This window comes from Jaculus jaculus, chromosome 15 (assembly GCF_020740685.1).
Source record: "Jaculus jaculus isolate mJacJac1 chromosome 15, mJacJac1.mat.Y.cur, whole genome shotgun sequence".
Lineage (NCBI taxonomy): Eukaryota > Metazoa > Chordata > Mammalia > Rodentia > Dipodidae > Jaculus > Jaculus jaculus.
The window spans coordinates 2,459,555-2,479,129 of NC_059116.1; the positions used below are offsets into that span (position 1 = coordinate 2,459,555).

General features: G+C 39.7%; 1 protein-coding gene across 5 annotated transcripts in view; it reads left to right on the forward strand.

Moving 5' to 3' along the window:
- The window catches only part of Wdr7 (WD repeat domain 7), a 314,228-nt gene that overhangs the window by 86,414 nt on the left and 208,239 nt on the right, over positions 1–19,575 (forward strand). For 4 of the 5 annotated variants that reach the window (XM_004654764.2, XM_045134797.1, XM_045134798.1 and 1 more), the window contains 4 exons: positions 1,658–1,746; positions 7,690–7,788; positions 10,926–11,044; positions 13,888–14,011. In XM_004654764.2, coding sequence (XP_004654821.2) covers positions 1,658–1,746; positions 7,690–7,788; positions 10,926–11,044; positions 13,888–14,011 — 431 coding nt within the window. The remainder of the gene's footprint in view (positions 1–1,657; positions 1,747–7,689; positions 7,789–10,925; positions 11,045–13,887; positions 14,012–19,575) is intronic. The other variant, XM_004654765.3, reaches the window with a different exon arrangement.

Here is a 19,575-nt window from a genome sequence, read left to right on the forward strand (position 1 = left end):
ACAGTTTCAGAATGCCTACTTTAAAATGTAATGACTGTATACTGCTTTATATACACGTAGACATACTTAATAGCTATTAAAAAGAATTTAGCATGCGGCAGTTGGTCATATATACTAGCTCTTGTACAAATATAATCTGAAAGTTACACTTACTGTACATTTACCCTAGCAGCTCAAAATATATATCTTCTTTTTTTTGTTTGTTTTTCGAGGTAGGTTCTCACTCTAGCCCAGGCTGATCTGGAATTCACTATGAAGTCTCAGGGTGGCCTTGAACTCACTGCCTCCTGCTGGGATTAAAGGCATGTGCCACCACACCTGGCTACAAATCTGTTTTAAATGTGTTTCATTGTCATCTGTATTCAGTGAATCATGTTTAGTGATTTGGAATTTTATAACATGTGTAATAAATATTTAGTAAGGAAAGAAAAAACAAGTTTTTAAAAATATAGAATACTATTTGGATATTTGTGTAATATTTAATAGGAATGCTATTCCAAAAATTAATTAATTAGTTTTGTTTATTTTTTGAGGTAGGTTCTCACTCTAGTCCAAGCTGACCTGGAATTCACTATGTAGTCTCAGGGTGGCCCTGAACTCAAGATAATCCACCTACCTATGCTTCCGAGTGCTGAAAATAAAAGTGTGTGCCACCACACCTGGCATATTCCAAACTTTATTATTATTTTTTGTAAATTTTTTTTGTTCATTTTTATTTATTTATTTGAGAGTGACAGAGAGAGAGAGAGAGAGGCAAATAGACAGAGAGAGAGAGAGAGAATGGGCGCGCCAGGGCCTCCAGCCACTGCAAACAAACTCCAGACGCGTGTGCCCCCTTATGCATCTGGCTAACGTGGGTCCTGGGGAATCGAGCCTCGAACTGGGGTCCTCAGGCTTCACAGGCAAGCGCTTAACCGCTAAGCCATCTCTCCAGCCCGTATTCCAAACTTTAGAAGACGACTTTTATTACTTTATCTAGTGTTGACCATATCAAGATTTTTTAAACCTAACAAATACTCATGTATACAATACCTTGTCAAGCTCATTTGTAATTATTTTACAAAAACTGAGTGTCCTTAACCTAATAAGGTAGATGCTTTTATCATTTCTTTATAACCAGTGAGAAAGTGGAGACACTAGGAGGTGAGGTACCTTGCTGGGGGTCATGTAGCTGGTGATGGGTGAAACAGTCAGAGAGAAAACAGTCGGCCTTGTATGGTCCATGGCTTTTTGAATACTTACTGCCCTCTTTGTGTTTTAGGGCTGAATACTTTTAAAAGGAATTTTGTGCATTCCTTTGGATAGTGATAATAGGTTAGGCTGAAACCGCAGCATGCTAATGTTGAGGAAGGGAGGACAATTTTACTGTCTGTTGTCGTTCATTAGAGCGTTTATAGGCATCTTTTAAGCTAACAGATAGTATAAACTATAGGTGTAAACTTTTTATCTGCTACTTGGTAATTGTATCGTTTACCAAAATTTGAAATGGAAAATGTTAGTAGATATGAAACCAAAGGAAGCATCTTTCTGAAAGAGTATGAAACTGTTTATGTGTATTTCTTTGTGTGTCATCTAAATATAGAACAGGATATTTTAAAACATTCTGGACATATGAAAATGTGAAAAAAATATATCTGTTTCTTTCTTCTTTTTAAAGGCCTCCTAGACCAAGTACCCCAGATCTTTCTAAGGCAAGGGGTTCCCCTTCAACTTCCAGTAATATTGTACAAGGACAAATTAAACAAGGTAAATTAAATCTTATTAACTAATTGACATGGCATCTCAGCCCTAGCTACTGTGGAGTCACAGCTAATGTAGAATCATGATACTTTGTTTGTCTTAGATTGTTAAAGGAGAGAAAAGTTGTTATCTTCCAGATGTAAATATGGATAATTAAGGTGTCAGTTAAAAATAAATCCGATTTATTTAGAAATTGATAACTGAGCATATTTCAGATAATGTTATTATATGGTCTTTGGCCTAATTTGTATGCATTAGGGCCACCTGAACTTGACAACATTGGTATTTTAATTGTGAGCATCTCAAGCTTAATAATTATACCTAATTATAACTCCATTTAGAAATGCTTGAATTCATAATTTTATATTGTCTTCTACTGTCTACCAGTAGCTCATACATTATGGTTGATAGTAGAAATGCCTCTTCCCTTCTCCCTTACTGCTCCCTTCCTTTGTGGTGCTGAGACTCAAACCCAGAGCCTTGTGTACACCGGACAAGCTTGGTTTCTGTGTCACTGAGCTACAGCCCCAGCCCTGATGCTGCTTGAATCGTACATTCACCGTACCTGTGACAAGTTCATGGTGTGCAATGTATCTGCCACTGTTGTGGACCTGGGTCTGCTCATCTAGTAAAGTCTGAGGATTTCCAGTTGAAATGGGGTAATGATGATATTGAAAGAACGCTGTGTTTCAAGAACAGTGAGAAAGACGGTGCAAGTTGAGTCTTTTTCTAAGGCATTTATTTAAGGCAATAACTCTAGGAATTTCCACTTGGAAACATATGATGTTTGTCTTTTTTTTTAAAATTATTTATTTATTTATTTATTTGAGAGCGACAGACACAAAGAGAAAGACAGATAGAGGGAGAGAGAGGGAATGGGCACGCCAGGGCTTCCAGCCTCTGCAAACGAACTCCAGATGCGTGCGCCCCCTTATGCATCTGGCTAATGTGGGACCTGGGGAACCGAGCCTCGAACCGGGGTCCTTTGGCTTCACAGGCAAGCACTTAACCGCTAAGCCATCTCTCCAGCCCTGATGTTTGTCTTTTAAAGTGAGTTTCAGTCAGGTTCGATTCCCTAGTACCCACGTAAAGCCAGATACACAAGATGGCACATGTGTTTGAAGTTCGTTTACAGTGGCAGGAGGCACTGGTGTGCCCATTCTCTCTCTCTCTGCCTCTTCCTTCCCCCCCTCAAATAAATAAATAAATAAATAAATAAATAAATAAATAAATAAATAAATAAATTTATTTGTTTTAAGGTGAGGGTTGTCTATTAAAGAAACTTATATAATAACATACTTTAGGGTGGCATATGAAGCCTTTCTATTTTGGTATTGAAATGAATGTTTGATATCATAATTTCTTCAAACATATTTGTCATACATCTCCTAACAGTTCTGTTTGGGAGGATAGACAGATTAGTCTGAGGAGTGTAGTGAGTAGTTTGTATGTGTGGTAAATCACACATGAACCTAATCGCTGATCTAGGTAGGCAGTAGAAGTAAATGGAAGACAGAGGCATCAGTTCTGAGAGTCCTGTGTGCTTATCTGCTTGCCCTGGCTCCCTGCCCTGGACTTCTTGTCAGGCCTCTGCACGGTGCACACTGCCTCGCCATCCTTTGAGTGGTTGCTGCTTAGTCGCACTCTAGGATGCTGCAGGGGACTCTCCCATCTGCCCTGCTTTGTTTTCTTTTAAAGTTATAGTTTAATAAGGCCTCAAACTTGTGGTTCTCCTGCCTCAGCCTACTGACTGCTGGGATTCTGGGTGCATGACCACCCTCAGTGTTCTTGAATTCTAGAATGTGCTCTTTGGCATATTAAACAGTGTGCTTTATTATCCACCTTAGTGCTGGGCTTGCTCCCCAACCTATTGGCACTACAAAAGCACTCTGGATTACAGTACCTGTGCTCACCTCCTAGTTATCCCATTGTATCTCATTAGGCATCTTTGCAGATTAATCTGGGGGCTTAGTTTCTGCGAGGAGTGGGGCTCTCTGTGAAGGTGATTTTGCCTCTGAGCCCAGTGGTACAGTACTCCAGAGCAGCAATGTCCCATTCCAGTGCATAGTCTTCCTGGGTGTGGTGCACGCACTCAGGATGAGGTTTAGATTGTCTCTGGCTTTTATCGTCTCTTTGGCATCAGGATGAATCATTAAGTAGGAATTTTTCTTATGACAAAGGCATGAGAGGGCAGTAGAGTATTTGCTTGCTTAGATTGCATTCATAACAAAGTTATTCCATAAATTAGGGCAGTCATATAAACATTGAATTTACCACATGTGGACAGTAGTAGACAGAGTATTACAGTATGTAGTGTCACATATCAGAAACTCATGACGCCAAATGACTGATTTTTTTCTAAATGCTTCATGTTGATTGGAAGATAAGTAGACTGTCCATTTACATAGGACGTCCACAACAGCATCGACTTTAAGGAAGTGTATGGAAAGGAGGACGTAGCTCTAAGCTATCTGCATTGGTAGCCAGAGCTGGTGCAGAATGCCTTATGCTAAGTTCATGGTGTTCTATTTGGCTCTATAGGTTTTCTCACTTCTACTGTTTCCATATTTCTCCTCTTTACTTTCCTCCTTTTCTTCTTCCTTCCCTGATCCCTGACAACCCGCCCAATCATGATTACCATGTGACACTCAGATTTTTTTCTTTTTTCTATGTAGGGTCTTACTCTAGCTCAGACTGACCTGGAATTTACTATGTAATCTCAGGGTGGCTTTGAACTCACAGTGATCCTCCTACCTCTGCCTCCTGAGTGCTGGGATTAAAGGCATGTGCCACCACGCCTGGCTGATACTCAGATTTAATTAAGGTTATTCATCAGTAATCTTATCTTTTTAATGTTAAGCTTTGAAAAACCTCCTTTCTTTAAGTGGCATATTTATTTTTAAAATGTTGTTTATATATATATATTTGCCAGCTGAAAATGTAAGTGCTGTTTGTGATTATAAACTGGAGGGGTTATGAGATTTACACCAGTATGTCAAGCGCTTGTCATTCAAAATGGTCACATTCATGTTTTTATATCCCAGCAGGAGTAGGGAAGGTAGGGAGTTTTTTATCTATATCAACTGAAAATGAAATGTCTATTTAAAAACAGAAACTGAATATTATAGGGGTAAATATGTGCTTGTTCTGCTTAAAAGAAAGCCAGAGAAAATGTTTATAGGTTTGTTATCTTTGTTTTTTCATGGGAGAAAAAACAGTTGCTTGAGGTTTTTAAAAGGCTTTTAGCTGCAAAAGTACTTTCTTAAAGGACCTTCTGATAAAATGGTAGAACTCTGTCTTCCATGTCTCCATTTTAGAACTGTGCTAAACCAATGTTCCCTTGTATGTTACTAAGCCCTAGCCAGAGAAGCAAGCCCATACATGGGCTAGCAGCTTCTCCATCATAAGACACAGAGGCTGATGTCCTGCAGTGTGGCTTTCCAGGGCTCAGCACCTCTCCAAGCTGTTTAAGGTTATTATTCATCATTAAGTCATAAGAATTTTATGTTGGAAGTGATATTTCCTACTCTATTTTGTTGCTAAGTTTTCTATGTGTACAGTAGTAAAAGCAGTGACAGTTTAGTTTTTCAGTAAACCATGAACATAGTTCTAGATTTTACCCTTCCAGTTGTGTGGTTTATGAGCAAAGTTCTTTTGTGATACGGAGATTTTTAAAGTATAGCAAATCTGATTTCTTAATTTCGTATCCAATAAATGAACCCTTTGTTTATAAAATGCCACTTGAATATGATTCCAAAGTATACTACCTAGAATCTGTTTCTTTATGTTGTTTAAAGATGGTTACAAATGTTGAGCACTGTTGTACATAGCATGGCGGTCTAATAGTTCTGCCTGTGGCAGTGTGACGGTCTGCAGAGGGAGGGACATTGCATGCTAGGGACAGTCTGCGGGTGGGCTTAGTATGACTGTCTAACACCTGTATGTGGGCAAAGTATGACAGCGTGACATTCTCCAGTGATATTTCTGACTTCCTTGCACACTTGTGCATTGAGATTGGTAATTCCAATTACTTGATCCATCAAGTGAAGTCTGAGCAGTTAGTACAAAACTTTTTTTTTTTTTTAAATATTTTTTGTTCATTTTTTATTTATTTATTTGAGAGCAACAGACACAGAGAGAAAGACAGATAGAGGGAGAGAGAGAGAATGGGCACGCCAGGGCTTCCAGCCACTGCAAACGAACTCCAGACGCGTGCGCCCCCTTGTGCATCTGGCTAACGTGGGACCTGGGGAACCGAGCCTCGAACCAGGGTCCATAGGCTTCATAGGCGAGTGCTTAACCGCTAAGCCATTTCTCCAGCCCGTACAAAACTTTTATTCATTTACAAAGTGTGGTTTTCCTTACCCTCTCATTCAGATAGATATAAAGTAAAACAATTAAAATCGCTTCTCATGGGACAGAAATTTGAGATTATAAAAAAGTTTCAGTTGTCAGAAGTCTCAGGAGAAATTCTTGCTCAACATTTTAGTGGCATAAAATTCAAACCAGAAAATCATACTACTTGTCACCACCAGTGACCACCAGCATTTTGCATAGGGAGGTGATAACTGAATTTGTAAATAAATTTGTAAATTAAGTGGTGAAGAGAGATGAAAAATAAAATTGAGATTCTTTGCAAGATTACTTCATAATGGAGTGCTTAGATGCTGTGACATATACCAGTAAAGGAAATGCTTTCTTCCATAAAAGTACAACACAAAATAATTACAGCTCCATAATGAAAAAAAACCCAAGTCTGTCTTAATCAAAAGGGAATTACAGCTTCTCAAATAAAACTTGGATGAGGGTCAGAGATGGTTCTTAGTGGTTATGGAATTAAATTTTCTTTTATGTTGTGGCTGTTCATGGACTTTAGTTCTGTTTACCTCACACGTGCCTGGTTGACATTATGATGCATTCGTGTGGAAAATATGAAAAAGTTGTTTTCATGCAGCTGGTCTATCATCACAAAAGAACTTTCGCTGCATGTAAAGCAAACAGCCTTCAGCAGACAATGCCTGGTCTGCTCAGGAGCCCAAAGCCTTGCTGTTCAGTGACAGAAGAAAGGAGAGGGAGCCATTTGGATAGGCTTGTGCATGACATATGGTAATTTCTTCATAGGAAGGAAGTGTCGAATGGTGACCTCTAAATCTTAACATTGACCTCCAGTTGTAGAATGTGTGTGCCATACGGTCGGTCCTTTTGCTTTTTCATTTGATGATTTAAACTGAAACATTTTTCTGACAGACAACTTTTTTTTTTGGTGAGTGGAGAGGATGGGATGCAAGGACATTGTTTCTTCTATTGTATAAGAATTAAAATATTCCTAGCAATTATTTTTAGCAAATACAGCATTATATCAAAGCAAATATTTTTAAACTTCAGTGAGTGACACTATATTAAGATTCTTCTGGGAAGAGTTACATTTAATGAACAGTATATATTCTTCACAGGTTGATAGATAATTGAGTTTTGATACACTGAATCTTGTTTTGAGATTTCAAAATAGTTTAAACATAATATCAGGGTATTTGAACTATTAGAAAAGTATAATTAACAGTAAGAAGGCTAGCATACATGTTTTTGACCATGTGATATATATATATATATTAATTACATTTTTGATAAATCCCAATATATTGCCACTTTTTATTGTAACCGTCCTTGTTTTAGAGTTGTGTTTTGTCAGACTTGACATACCACTTATCTGTATCATTTAATAGCTCTTGACATTAAGAGGAAGTTGAACTACACTAACTGCTGTTTAAAATACATCTTTCCCTGCTATGTTTTTAGGAGGCATGCTCTTCTGATTAAAACATCATTTTCAGTTGTACATTCACTATATTTTGCTGACTTTGTTTTCAGTCTTCACTAATACTAAGCTCTTTTTCAGAAACCACTGTTCCTCACTTCTTTCCTCTCTATTTCCTCTATTTCCTCGGCAAGCCACTGCCCGTGCCGGCTCCGCGCGGTCTGACGCTGCTCACCCTGCCTCTGACCCTGCTACCACTCCTGCTGTACCTTCCTGTTTCTTAGTCAATGAAGGTATCTCCCCTCCTAACAGCACCTGCCATCTGTGCTGTGGCCTGAGTTGTCCAGTCATCTGCTTTGTTGTGTATGAGATGCTAGGGTTCCCATCTCATAACTTTGTTTGCTAATCTCAATGCCAAGGGCCACACACAGAGAAGTGCTACTATTGCCGCCTAGTGTAATCATGTATGCCACCCTCTCAGTACTATTGAATGAGCACAGAGGTGCCAGTCTCTGTGTGGAGTTAGTGTTCAATGGAGAAGAGGGGTTTATGGTGGTATTTACCATGTGATGTGTGGCGTTAGTGCTCATGAAATCCTTGACATCTGTCACTAGTTGGTGACGGACACTCCTTGCTGTCTTTACACAACCTTATGCCCTGGTCAGGAGGAGACAGGAGTGGGCTTCCATTCTCATTGGAAGTCTTCTGGTTGATTACTGGCTGGTAGGAACTCGCCTGTCTTGTTACCATTCTGCTTCAGGCTATGGCCCAAAATCCATCACTTCAGTCTTTACATTGAGCTGGGCTGCCCTATCCTTCCTGTGGAGCTCCACAAATGGAAAGTAATTTTGGAGCTCCGAAAATGCAAGTGGAACCTGGAGACCTTTGTTCCCAAGACCTACCTATGACTATTTATAGTACACGGGAATGTAACGGATCCTGTTGGTTCTGCATGTGACTATTCTCCATCATCTACCACTTTGTATAATACAGGAGGAGATTTTTTAAATCTAGAATATAACTGAGAATGATTCTGATGTTTCACTAATATTACATGTCTGTTCAAGTGGAAGAAATGCTATACTGCACATGAAGTACAGAACCCATCTTTTCTTTGGGAAGAAAATATGAGAACCTAAAACTAATTTGATTTTTTTTGTTTGTTTTTTCTGTCATAGAGGTATACTAAAGTTTGTATGTAAAAACTACATTATTAGCAAAAATAATTAGGATAATGATTGTTAAAATATATGAAAAATAATTACTTTTTAACTCAAATATACACTGTTAGACCTTGGACCTTAATTAGAATTGTCATAATTTTGAAATTTAGCTGATAAATACCTCTAGGAAATAAATTTCTATGAAGCATTAAACTACATTAAGAAATTGCTTGGTATTGTATATACATCCCTGTATTGTATATACATATATGTAACTACATGTACAGGTTATATATGTGTGTGTATATATGAGTGTGTGTATATATATGTATGTATACACACACACACATATATGTGTGTGTGTATATATATATATATATATGTATTATATATACCCCCTGTGCCATATATATATGTGTATCCTGTCTTGTAAGTTACAATCTAAAATGTGTGTGATCATCACATGAATTAATGTAATTACATGTTTGTTTCAGTTGGTGGGACTTTTACCACTGACTAGATGAGCCTTTAAATGGGTCTTCTCTGTCTGTATTTCTTTCTGTCTTTCTCCTTTTGACAATTAGTGATCATTTCATGTTTTTATAGGGCTTTGTTATTTTAGACGAGTAAAGTTTAAATTATTTCAAGACATCAATTTGATAAATTTCTTTGTTCGTAGATAATACATTCTAAGTGGTAGTGGGTATTCCTTGGTTATTTGGCTTCAAAAGTGATTCTCGGAGGAAAATTATTGTGGAGTAATAACTTTCTCATATATAATTTGAGAAGGATTAGGCATTCATTGGGTAGAGGTATTTTTCACACTTTAAAATAAGGATAAGATGCCAGGCATGGTGGCGCATGTCTTTAATCCCAGCACTTGGGGGGCAGAGGTAGGAGGATCACCGAGAGTTCAAGGCCACCCTGAGACTACATAGTGAATTCCAGGTCAGCTTGAGCCAGAATGAGACCCTACCTCAAAAAGCAAAAAAAAAAAAAAAAGAAAAGTTTAAAATAGGGATAAAATGACTTAGAATGGCTATCTGGTTACATTTAAAAAAAATATTTTAGTGGTGCCAGGTGTGGTGGCGCATACCTTTAATCCCAGCAGCTGGGAGGCAGAGGTAGAAGGAGTACCATGAGTTCAAGGCCACCCTGCGACTACCAAGTGAATTCCAGGTCAGCCTGGGCTAGAGCGAGACCGTACTTAAAAAAAAATTTTTTTTTTTTAGTGGTATAGAGCATTTTCCTTTTACATATAATTAGAGCCCATATTAAGAATTAGAATTTTGAACAAGTTAACGTCCATTATTCTAAGTTAGAATTAATGATCTTTAAGACTGTAAATTTTGCATTGTCAAGTTTTAATTTTGTAGTATGTCATCATTCCTCTAAAATTGGTATTGTTATTACAGTTATGATTGTGATTAAGTTTTTGACTCATTTACTAAGAACGAGGATCACTATCTTAATTAAAGATTCTCTGGCCCAAAAGAGAAGCCATCTTTTTTGGCACACATATTGGCATGGCTTAAGTGATAGGAACCCATTTTGAATATGTGTGTGGATATCCCTAAGTGACAGGAACCCATGGTGAATATCTGTGTGGATATCCTTAAGTGACAGGAACCCATGGTGAATATGTGTGTGGATATCGCTAAGTGACAGGAACCCATTTTGAATATGTGTGTGGATATCCTTAAGTGACAAGAACCCATGGTGAATATGTGTGTGGATATCCTTAAGTGACAGGAACCCATGGTGAATATGTGTGTGGATATCCCTAAGTGACAGGAACCCATGGTGAATATGTGTGTAGATATCCTTAAGTGACAGGAACCCATGGTGAATATCTGTGTGGATATCCTTAAGTGACAGGAACCCATTTTGGAGATTGTGTGAATGTCCTTTTATGTAGCAACAGTCTCACACCTGTGGCTCTTACATGTTTTTGTTTCTGTCTTTTCCCATGCTCTGTGTTTTATTTTAGGAAATCTTTTTAGAAATGTGTTTTCCTTGGGAATTTGTCTAATTAGTTTCAAAATGTTAAGAGTTCTTATAGCTTACCAAATACATTATTTAGGGATGAAATTCATGCTATGTAATTTTTGTATAAAATGTCCAATATTAAATTAAGATCATTTATAACATAACTTAATGGGGCTAGCCTTTTAATATTTGTTTTTGATAAATGCATGTAAATAAAACTTTATAGTTAGGTAAATGCCCAATGTTCAAGGTGTTTACAATGTGTCGCATTTTGACAGGTTGGAGTCAGTTAGCTGCTATGCACTGTGTCATGCTGCCAGACTTGCTGGGGCTGGATAAGTTTAGGCCCCCACTGCTGGAGATGCTAGCGCGAAGATGGCAAGATCGATGTTTAGAGGTAATGTTGAGGCAATAAGGAAGATAACAAAATATTCAAAAGGCTTGGTTACTTGTAAGTTACAAACAGAAATGGCTAGTGCTTATCTCATTTATCTTTATTAACAGTTCAGCATGTGATAGAAAATATGGATTCAAGATTCCCATGGAGTTGTTTCTCTGTTTATATATGAAACAGTAATACTGCACTTTATTTATTCATTTACTTGTAAGAATTCTAATATTTGTAAGATGTTTCAAGTTCTTTGTAGAATTATTTGGTAAGTTTCCATTTCTATAGAAATCATAGTCATGTGACTACCTCCCGAAGATCACACATTTAGTATAATCACATCAATGAAATTCTAACAGTCATCATCCAGTGGAATGAGAAAGTCTTTGGAATTAGGACAGAATGGGTTTTTGAATATCAGTTCCAATAAATACTAACTCTGTGACCCTGGGCAGTTTTCTTATCCTGTTTGGAGCTCGATTGTAAAGTGGGGACAATTAGTACCAGAATAGCAGAGGGTTAGAGCACAGCTGTTGCTGCTCGGGTCCCAAAGGGAAATGAGTCGAGCCGTGAGTACAGCGCCTGCGCGTGCTTGGCTCCGCAACGGCACTCGTTGTGTGTGTTACCGACTTCTGCTGTAGTAGATCACACTGGGACATAATACACATGCTTTATAGAGCTTTGGTTTTTCGAGGTAGGCTCTCACTCTAGCCCTGGGTGGCCTTGGGCTCACGATGACCCTCCTACCTCTGCCTCCCAAGTAGTAAAGGCGTGCGCCACTGCTCCCGGCTTATAGATATTATTTCTATTATGACATTTGACTTTTATGGCTGCAGTAGCTGCTGTCATTCAAGAGCTTTACTTCTCCAAAGACTCACTCTGGCGGTGTGTGGTGACAGTGGTGTAGGCTTAGCACTGCGCTACTAGGGTATTTTCGACATGTGAACAACACAGTGCGCTCACACAAACCAAGATGGCCACGATGTCACTAGGCCAGATCACCTTCTGGGACCACTATCATGTATCCTGTTGTTGACCAAAACACCATTGAGCAGTGAATGACTTTTACACGTTTCCTGCCCTGGTCTCCCTGTCCTCAGCTCCACATGGAATGCGGCAGCTAAGATTCTCATGGGCTGGTGTGGAGCTGTAATTTAGTTTGTTCAGAAGTCAGCTACCCTGGCTTTGTTCAGACACAGACGATTCATCCCTTCAGTTACAACTAGTGAATTGCCTACTCCTTGGCTTCAGAATTGACCAGCTTGAGCTAAAACAAAACTACATTAAACTTAAAGTTCAAAACAAAAGTTATCTGCCCTATTTAAAGAAAATCTGGTATGGTTTTGTGGGAGGACTCCCTTCATGGACATGAAGGAGGTTCCATAGGAATATATTTCCTGTTTCACTCATATCTTAGGTGTATGTGATCCATGTGGAGTCACACCTGTTTGAGCATATAAGAGATCAGTATTTGGAGGCAGTAAACAAAAATATTTTTTAATATTTCTATTTATTTATTTGAGAGTGAGAGAGGCCGATAGAGCTCAGTTGGAGGTTGTAGCAGGGAGCGCAGCTCCTCGTGTACCCTTGACCAAAGACTGGTCCTCCTCCATTCCGGGAAGGTTTTCCTCTGTACCGAGCACCAGCTTTGGGAGGGACGCCCATGGAGCGGTGAGGGAGGAAGGGGAGACCTGCCTAGCCAGCCAGATCAACTGAATCAACCCTGGTGATCAGTGGGGTGACAGATGTCGCAGCCAGATCACCCTCACTTCTGGCAGAGAGAGGAAGAGAGAGAATGGGCATGCCAGGACCTCCAGCCATTGCAAATAAACTCCAGATGAATGTGCCACCTTGTGCATCTGGCTTTTGTGGGTACTGGGGAATCAAACCATGGTCCTTTGGCTTTGTAGGCAAGTGCCTTTACTGTTAAGCCATTTCTCCAGCCCCACAAATAATATTTTTAAAGACTTGGTAAGATGTAAATTTGAAATAAAGAACTGATCTTATGAGACAATGATGTCCATTTGACCTGTTATTCACCAAAGTATCATTGTGCAGTAAGTGACTGTAACATATTTGTCCTGGGCTCCCTTCCCTTAGCCACAGTAGAATTGTAGTATACAGAGAAATTTACTAGACATGAAAAATTTCTGTAGGGTAAGAGAAAAAATAATCTTGTTTTTGAGCCAGGTCTAAGTTGGCCTCAAACTTGAGACACAGTTGAGGATGACATTGAATTGCTATTCTTCCTTCCTTACCTCCCATGGGCTGGGATTATAGACATGTACCACTATGCCCAACAGATTTAGTAGTCTTCAATTGAGTTTTTTAACAAAATACTTTGATTTATTTATTTGTAATGAGAAGAGAGAGAGAGGGAGCGTGGGCACACCAGGGCCTAGTGCCACTGTAAACTCCAAACACGTGCACCACTTTGTGATTCTGGCTTTATGTGGGTACTGGGGAATCAAACCCAGCCTGTCAGGCTTTGCAGGCTAGGGCCTTTAACCACTGAACCATCTCTCCAGCCTAAGTATTAATGATAATAATCATATTAAAGTTTAACATTTGAACATGCTGTATTAGAGTGAAAGAATGCTTTGGAAGTTGAAGGTTTAGCCTCAGAGAGTGATGGATAATTCTGCCCACGAATGAGAGCATCCTTGGTCCTGTGGGAGGCGTCCAGTGCCAGTGTCCAAGTTACTCTAAACGCCTGCTTCATTATTCAGCTAATGGTTTTGCTTATGTAAATAAACAGGGTTTTTGTATTTTCTGTGCACTTCCTAAGTGAGGGCTACTCACGTCAAACTGACCAACTTTCTTTCTTTGCATCTGGTTCTGTAAACTTGTAGGTAAGGGAGGCTGCACAGGCCCTACTGCTAGCAGAGTTGAGAAGAATTGAGCAGGCAGGACGAAAAGAAGCCATTGACACCTGGGCTCCTTACTTACCTCAGTACATGGACCATGTCATATCACGTAAGTGTCTCCAGCTTCTTTGCAGCACTATGTCCAGAGAGAATGCAGGTCACAAATGCTCCGATGACCAGGAGTCAGGAGAGAGCCCTGTCCCTTCACCCTCAAAGAGGGGACCTGTAAATTCTGGTCTTTGGTATTCTGAATCGATGGTTTGGTTTGGTTATTAAAAAATATACATATCAGATATCAAAATATTCATTAGTGGTCCTGATCCTGTATAAAATTAATTCCTACTGTAGCTGCACTGGCATTCCTACTGTCCAGCATTCTGTTATGTTTATGGTGGCACTTTACTCCATAGTGTCCTGGTGACAGGCAAGACATTTACAGAGGTGAGGTCCTCTGAGGTAGACTTTGCATTAGGAATACTTGAAAAAACAAAGATCTGGTGCAGTTATAGCAGAATACTTTGGAAAAGAGAAAACTAACAAGGATTTTGACTGGTGGGGCTTTCATAAGAGAATAATTTGAACAGATTGGGAAAATTGTTGAGTTTTTTTTTGTAGAATGAAAGTTTGTAGTCATGCTGTTAGGTTATCGAATTTTTCTTCTCAGAAAAAAGTAAGTTTGTCCTCACTTCATTGCTTAATTTGCTTCTTCTTCCCAAAAGGATTATAGTTACAGTTTTATAGTAATATTAAGAATATTCTAGGGCTGGAGAGATGGCTTAGCGGTTAAGCGCTTCCCTGTGAAGCCTAAGGACCCCGGTTCGAGGCTCGGTTCCCCAGGTCCCACGTTAGCCAGATGCACAAGGGGGCGCACGCGTCTGGAGTTCGTTTGCAGAGGCTGGAAGCCCTGGCGCGCCCATTCTCTCTCTCTCCCTCTATCTGTCTTTCTCTCTGTGTCTGTCGCTCTCAAATAAATATATAAAAAATTTTAAAAAAAAAGAATATTCTAAGCTACTTTTGGGCTTTTTTTAGGTAGGGTCTCTTTCTAGCCCAATTTACTGTGTAGTCTTAGGCTAGCCTCAAACTCACGGTGATCCTCCTCCCTCTGCTTCCTGAGTGCTGGGATTAAAGCTGTGTGTTGCCATGCTGGGCTTACTTTCAGAATTTAAGATAAATCTTGATAAAAGTTTTAAAAAATAATTGGCTATGAATATTAGCCTGGATTTTAGGTGAATTTGTTTAAATAATCTTTTACCAATGTTGGGTGTTAATGACAATGAAATACTCATCCATATAGCATACTCACTACATGTATCATGATAAGACAGTGCAGATTGTTCAAGAAGGAAAATGAAAATAAATTCAACCAGGGTTCTACTGTTACAGTGGTCTGACTACTAGATGGCTGGCAGTGGCAACTCTAGTGCTCTTTAACCAGATAGGTGGCCGTGGTACCATGACGAAGCTTTCCTGTCATGTCTTTCCGTAGGTAAACTCAAGGTGATAGTAAGGATGACAATGGGTATGAAACGAGTAAGTCTGTTACATGCATAGATAAGTACCTAACCCATAGTGACTATTATTTATTGTTAAGTAAATAAATGCCTTATAAAAATGTGAACACACATTTCATATATAAATCAAATAACAGGTACTAACAATCCAGTTAAAATTTTTATTGTGGGAGCTGGAGAGATGGCTTAGTGGTTAAGTGCTTGCCTGTGAAGCCTAAGGACCCCAGTTCGAGGCTTGGTTCCCCAGGGCCCACGTAAGCTAGATGCACAAGGGGATGCACGCGTCTGGAGTTCGTTTGCACTAGCTGGAGGCCCTTGTGCACCCGTTTTTCTCTCTCTCTCTCTCTGTTGCTCTCAAATAAATAAATAAAAATAATAAAAAATTATTGTGTTTAAATACCGGGATATTTACTGAGTCAACACTGTTTTTTTTTTTTCCTTTCTAGGAAAAATAAACTAAGTTAAAAAAAAAAAGGGGGGAGGCCTGGAGGGATGACTTAGCTGTTAAGGTGTTTACCTGTGAAGCCAAAGGACCCAGGTTCAGTTCCCTATGACCCACATTAGCCAGATGCACAAGGGGGCACATGCATCTGGAGTTTGTTTGCAGTGGCTGAAGGCTCTGGTGTACCTGTTCTCTCTCTGCAAATAAATAAATAAAATTAAAGAAACAAAAACAAAACAACAACAACAAAAAAAACCCCAAAAATCTGGGCTGTAAAGATTGCTTAGTGGTTAAGGCATTTGTCTTTGAAGCCTTAGGACCTGGATTCAATTCCCCAGGACCCACGTTAGCCAGATGCACAAGGTGGCGCATGTGTCTGGAGTTTGTTTACAGTGGCTGGAGGCCCTGGTGCACCCATTTTCTCTATCTGCTTCTCTCTCTTTCTCTCTCTCTGTCAAGAAAATGTTGTTTCAGGGCTAGAGAGATGGCTTAGTGGTTAAGCGCTTGCCTGTGAAGCCTAAGGACCCTGGTTCGAGGCTCGATTCCCCAGGGACCCATGTTAGCCAGATGCACAAGAGGGTGCACACATCTGGAGTTAGTTTGCAGCGCTGGATGCTCCGGCACGCCCATTCTCTCTCTTTCTCCCTCTCCCTCTCTCTCCCTCTCTCTCTCTCTCTCTCTCTGTGTCCATTACTTTCAAATAAATAAACAAAAAATATTTTAAAAAGAAAGAAAATGTTGTCTTAAAGTCCGTAAACCCAAGGCTTCAGGAGAGAGTCAGCACTCCCCTGCTCTCTGCCTGTCATGGCATGACCTACTCTGCTGCCCTGTGCTCTGCTCTCTTCCCGGATTGGCTGGCACCTCTACAACCATGAGCCACAAAACATCCCAGACCTGCAAACCCATCCTGTAAGTACGTACTCTGTTTCAGATAGCAGGCTCTCAGGGTGTGTGGATGGGAGATCTTGGTGCTCTACTGTATTTCTCCTTATAACATCTACTTGTTTAAATTTGAACCTAGTGAGTTTCATAACTGGAATTTTATAACTAAATTTCAATAAATCTATGCAAGATAATTTATTTATTTAATTAATTTAATTTAATTTATTTGAGAGAGAGAGATAGAGGGCACACCAGGGCCTCCAGCCACTACAGATGAACGCATGCATGTGACCCCTTGTGCATCTGGCTTACGTCGAACCAGGATCCTTTGGCTTTGCAGGCAAACACCTTAACAGCTAAGCCATCTCTCCAGCCCTATAATTGAGTTTCTAAAAACCTCTGTCTTTTTTTACTTTTATTTTTGGGCTTTTCAAGGTAGGGTCTCACTCTAGTTCAGGCTGACCTGGAATTTGGAATTGACTATGTGGTCTCAGGGTGACCTCGAACCCTCAGTGATCCTCCTACCTCTGCCTACCTAGTACTGAGATAAAAGTCATGTACCACCATGCCTGGCTCTAAAAACCTTTGCCTTTTGATTCATCTGGAACATGTTCTTTGCTCCTAACTAGTAAGTTTACCTCTATGTTTTAGGAAGCAGTTTGACTATTAGCTCATCATAAACCTTATTGAAGAAAAGATCCCCAAAGTGAGGACAAAGTGTGCACAAGGAACTGTGGAGTAGGATGGAGGTGACTTACACATTAGCAAATCAATAGAGATTCCTTTAAAAGGAAAGCATAGTTATGGAAATGAAATTTTTTCACGATATTTCTAGTCTGATTGGTCTATTATGGGTGAATGTAAAAGAAATGAATGATTAGGAAGCTGTGACAAAAAGGTATATGGGGGATGCTGAAGAGATGGCTTAGCAGTTAAGGTGCTAGCCTGCAAAGCCAAAGGACCCAGGTTCAGTTCCCCAGGACCACGTAAGCCAGATGCACAAGGTGGCACATGCGTCTGGAGATTGTTTGCAGTGGCTGGGGGCTCTGGCATGTCCATTTTCTCTTTCTCTGCCTCTTCTCTCTCAAATAAATAAATAAAAATAATTAATTTTTAAGAAAGGATGTGGAAAACACATCTCAGTACGGGTGTGTAGAAGACAGACAGTTCCTGAACCTTACTACACACTGCAGGTGTGGTGTAAGAGAAACAGCTGAGATCAGTGTAGTTCGTATTCTCGCCAGTTTGGGGAAAGCAGTGCCGTTAGCAGCACTGGTGAATGGCCACTGAGTGAGACACAGTGTAGCCACCGATTACTTGCTGACACTGCCACAGAAATGCCTGTATTGGAGGTGACAGGTCAGTAGGTCAGTCAGTGGGTCCAGAGGAAGGTCATTGTTTATACACTTCCTCTATGTCCGATTGTGCTAAGTACTTGCAGTTAGTTCTGTGGTATTTCCTTCACCCGTCATGGTGACCTTGTAGACTAGATACTGTTGTCTCAACCTTCTAGTTTGTTTTCTTTAACATGAGGTAACTGAGGTTAAGGGGACGGAGGGGCCCTTAGATGCCTAAGGACTGTCAGAATGCAGTGCTCATTCTTTTAGCCACGGTGTGTTTTGTGTCACTTGTTCCAGTGTCCTTAGATCTTCACTGGTGGTGGCTGTGGAGAATAGGCAGGCATTTGGCACAACGGGCATCACTTTTGGACGGTGTCTTTTCCAGCCGTGTTGTTGAGCAGCAGCCCACAATGGAGCAAGAGAACCAGTTAGACTTAGCCTGCATGTTTCTTATCATTGTTGAGTAAACATAAGTTAGCTTGCTCTTAGATCAAATTTAAACTTTTCCATTTGTGTAATTGAGTTCTTTTTACTTAATTAACTATCTTAAGTACTTCATGAATTAAGGGAATACTAGCTCACTGAAATTTTTATTCTTGTCCTCTTCTGTGATTGTTTTTGCTTTTTGTTTTATGTGATTATTTTTTCAATGAAAGAAGAAACACACATTTTACATGCTACTAACATTAACAATTTTTGATATTATGTTAATCAGTTCTGGACTTTTCTGTTGACTGAGTGTAAAATTAGTTTTACTTTGCATTATAGAGAGCTTTCTGTTTTAATAAAAGGATGTCAAGCTAAAGGAATAGGGATTCTGAACGTATTAAAGGAGAAGAAAGCATTCAACTAACGAGGAATGACCACATAGGGCTGTTGAACAGATTCGCTGTCCTAAGAGATCAGAAGGTTACAGAGCCAGCTGGTGGACAGCCTGCACCTGCCGCCCACGTGCTTGCCGTGAGACCGCCTCTGCCACTGTTGTTAATGCGTGAGGAGATCATTGTTGCTGTTACAACGTAAAGCATTCTCTTAGAAACATACAGACTCTATGACATGGGACTTTTTATTGCTAAAGCAGGCAAAATGTAAAATAGTTGATCTGACAAATCCATTACTTGTTTGAAATTTTCATTTAATCATTTAAAATATTTAAAAGCATGTACTAATTAAGCAATATTGATAGTACCTAACTTATGGTAAAGCCTTGTCTATATTTCCCTTTATTAACTATTTGTTTGAAACTCAAATATGTTCTTACGTGCAGAGTGGATTGTCATCCTGGGCTCTGGGGTCCTGGTAACGCTTTGCCTTTGGGTTATGGAGTGAGAAGTTTAAGCTAAGTTCATAGTTAGGAAGGTATTGAGCTGAGACGAAAATCCAAGTCTACTGGCCATGTTGACAATGTCCTCTGTACTTCATTTACTTCAGAATGTTTTGCATTAGAAGCCCTTTGCAGATTAGTCCACCAAGGGAGGAAACTTGCCAGGGCTGGCTG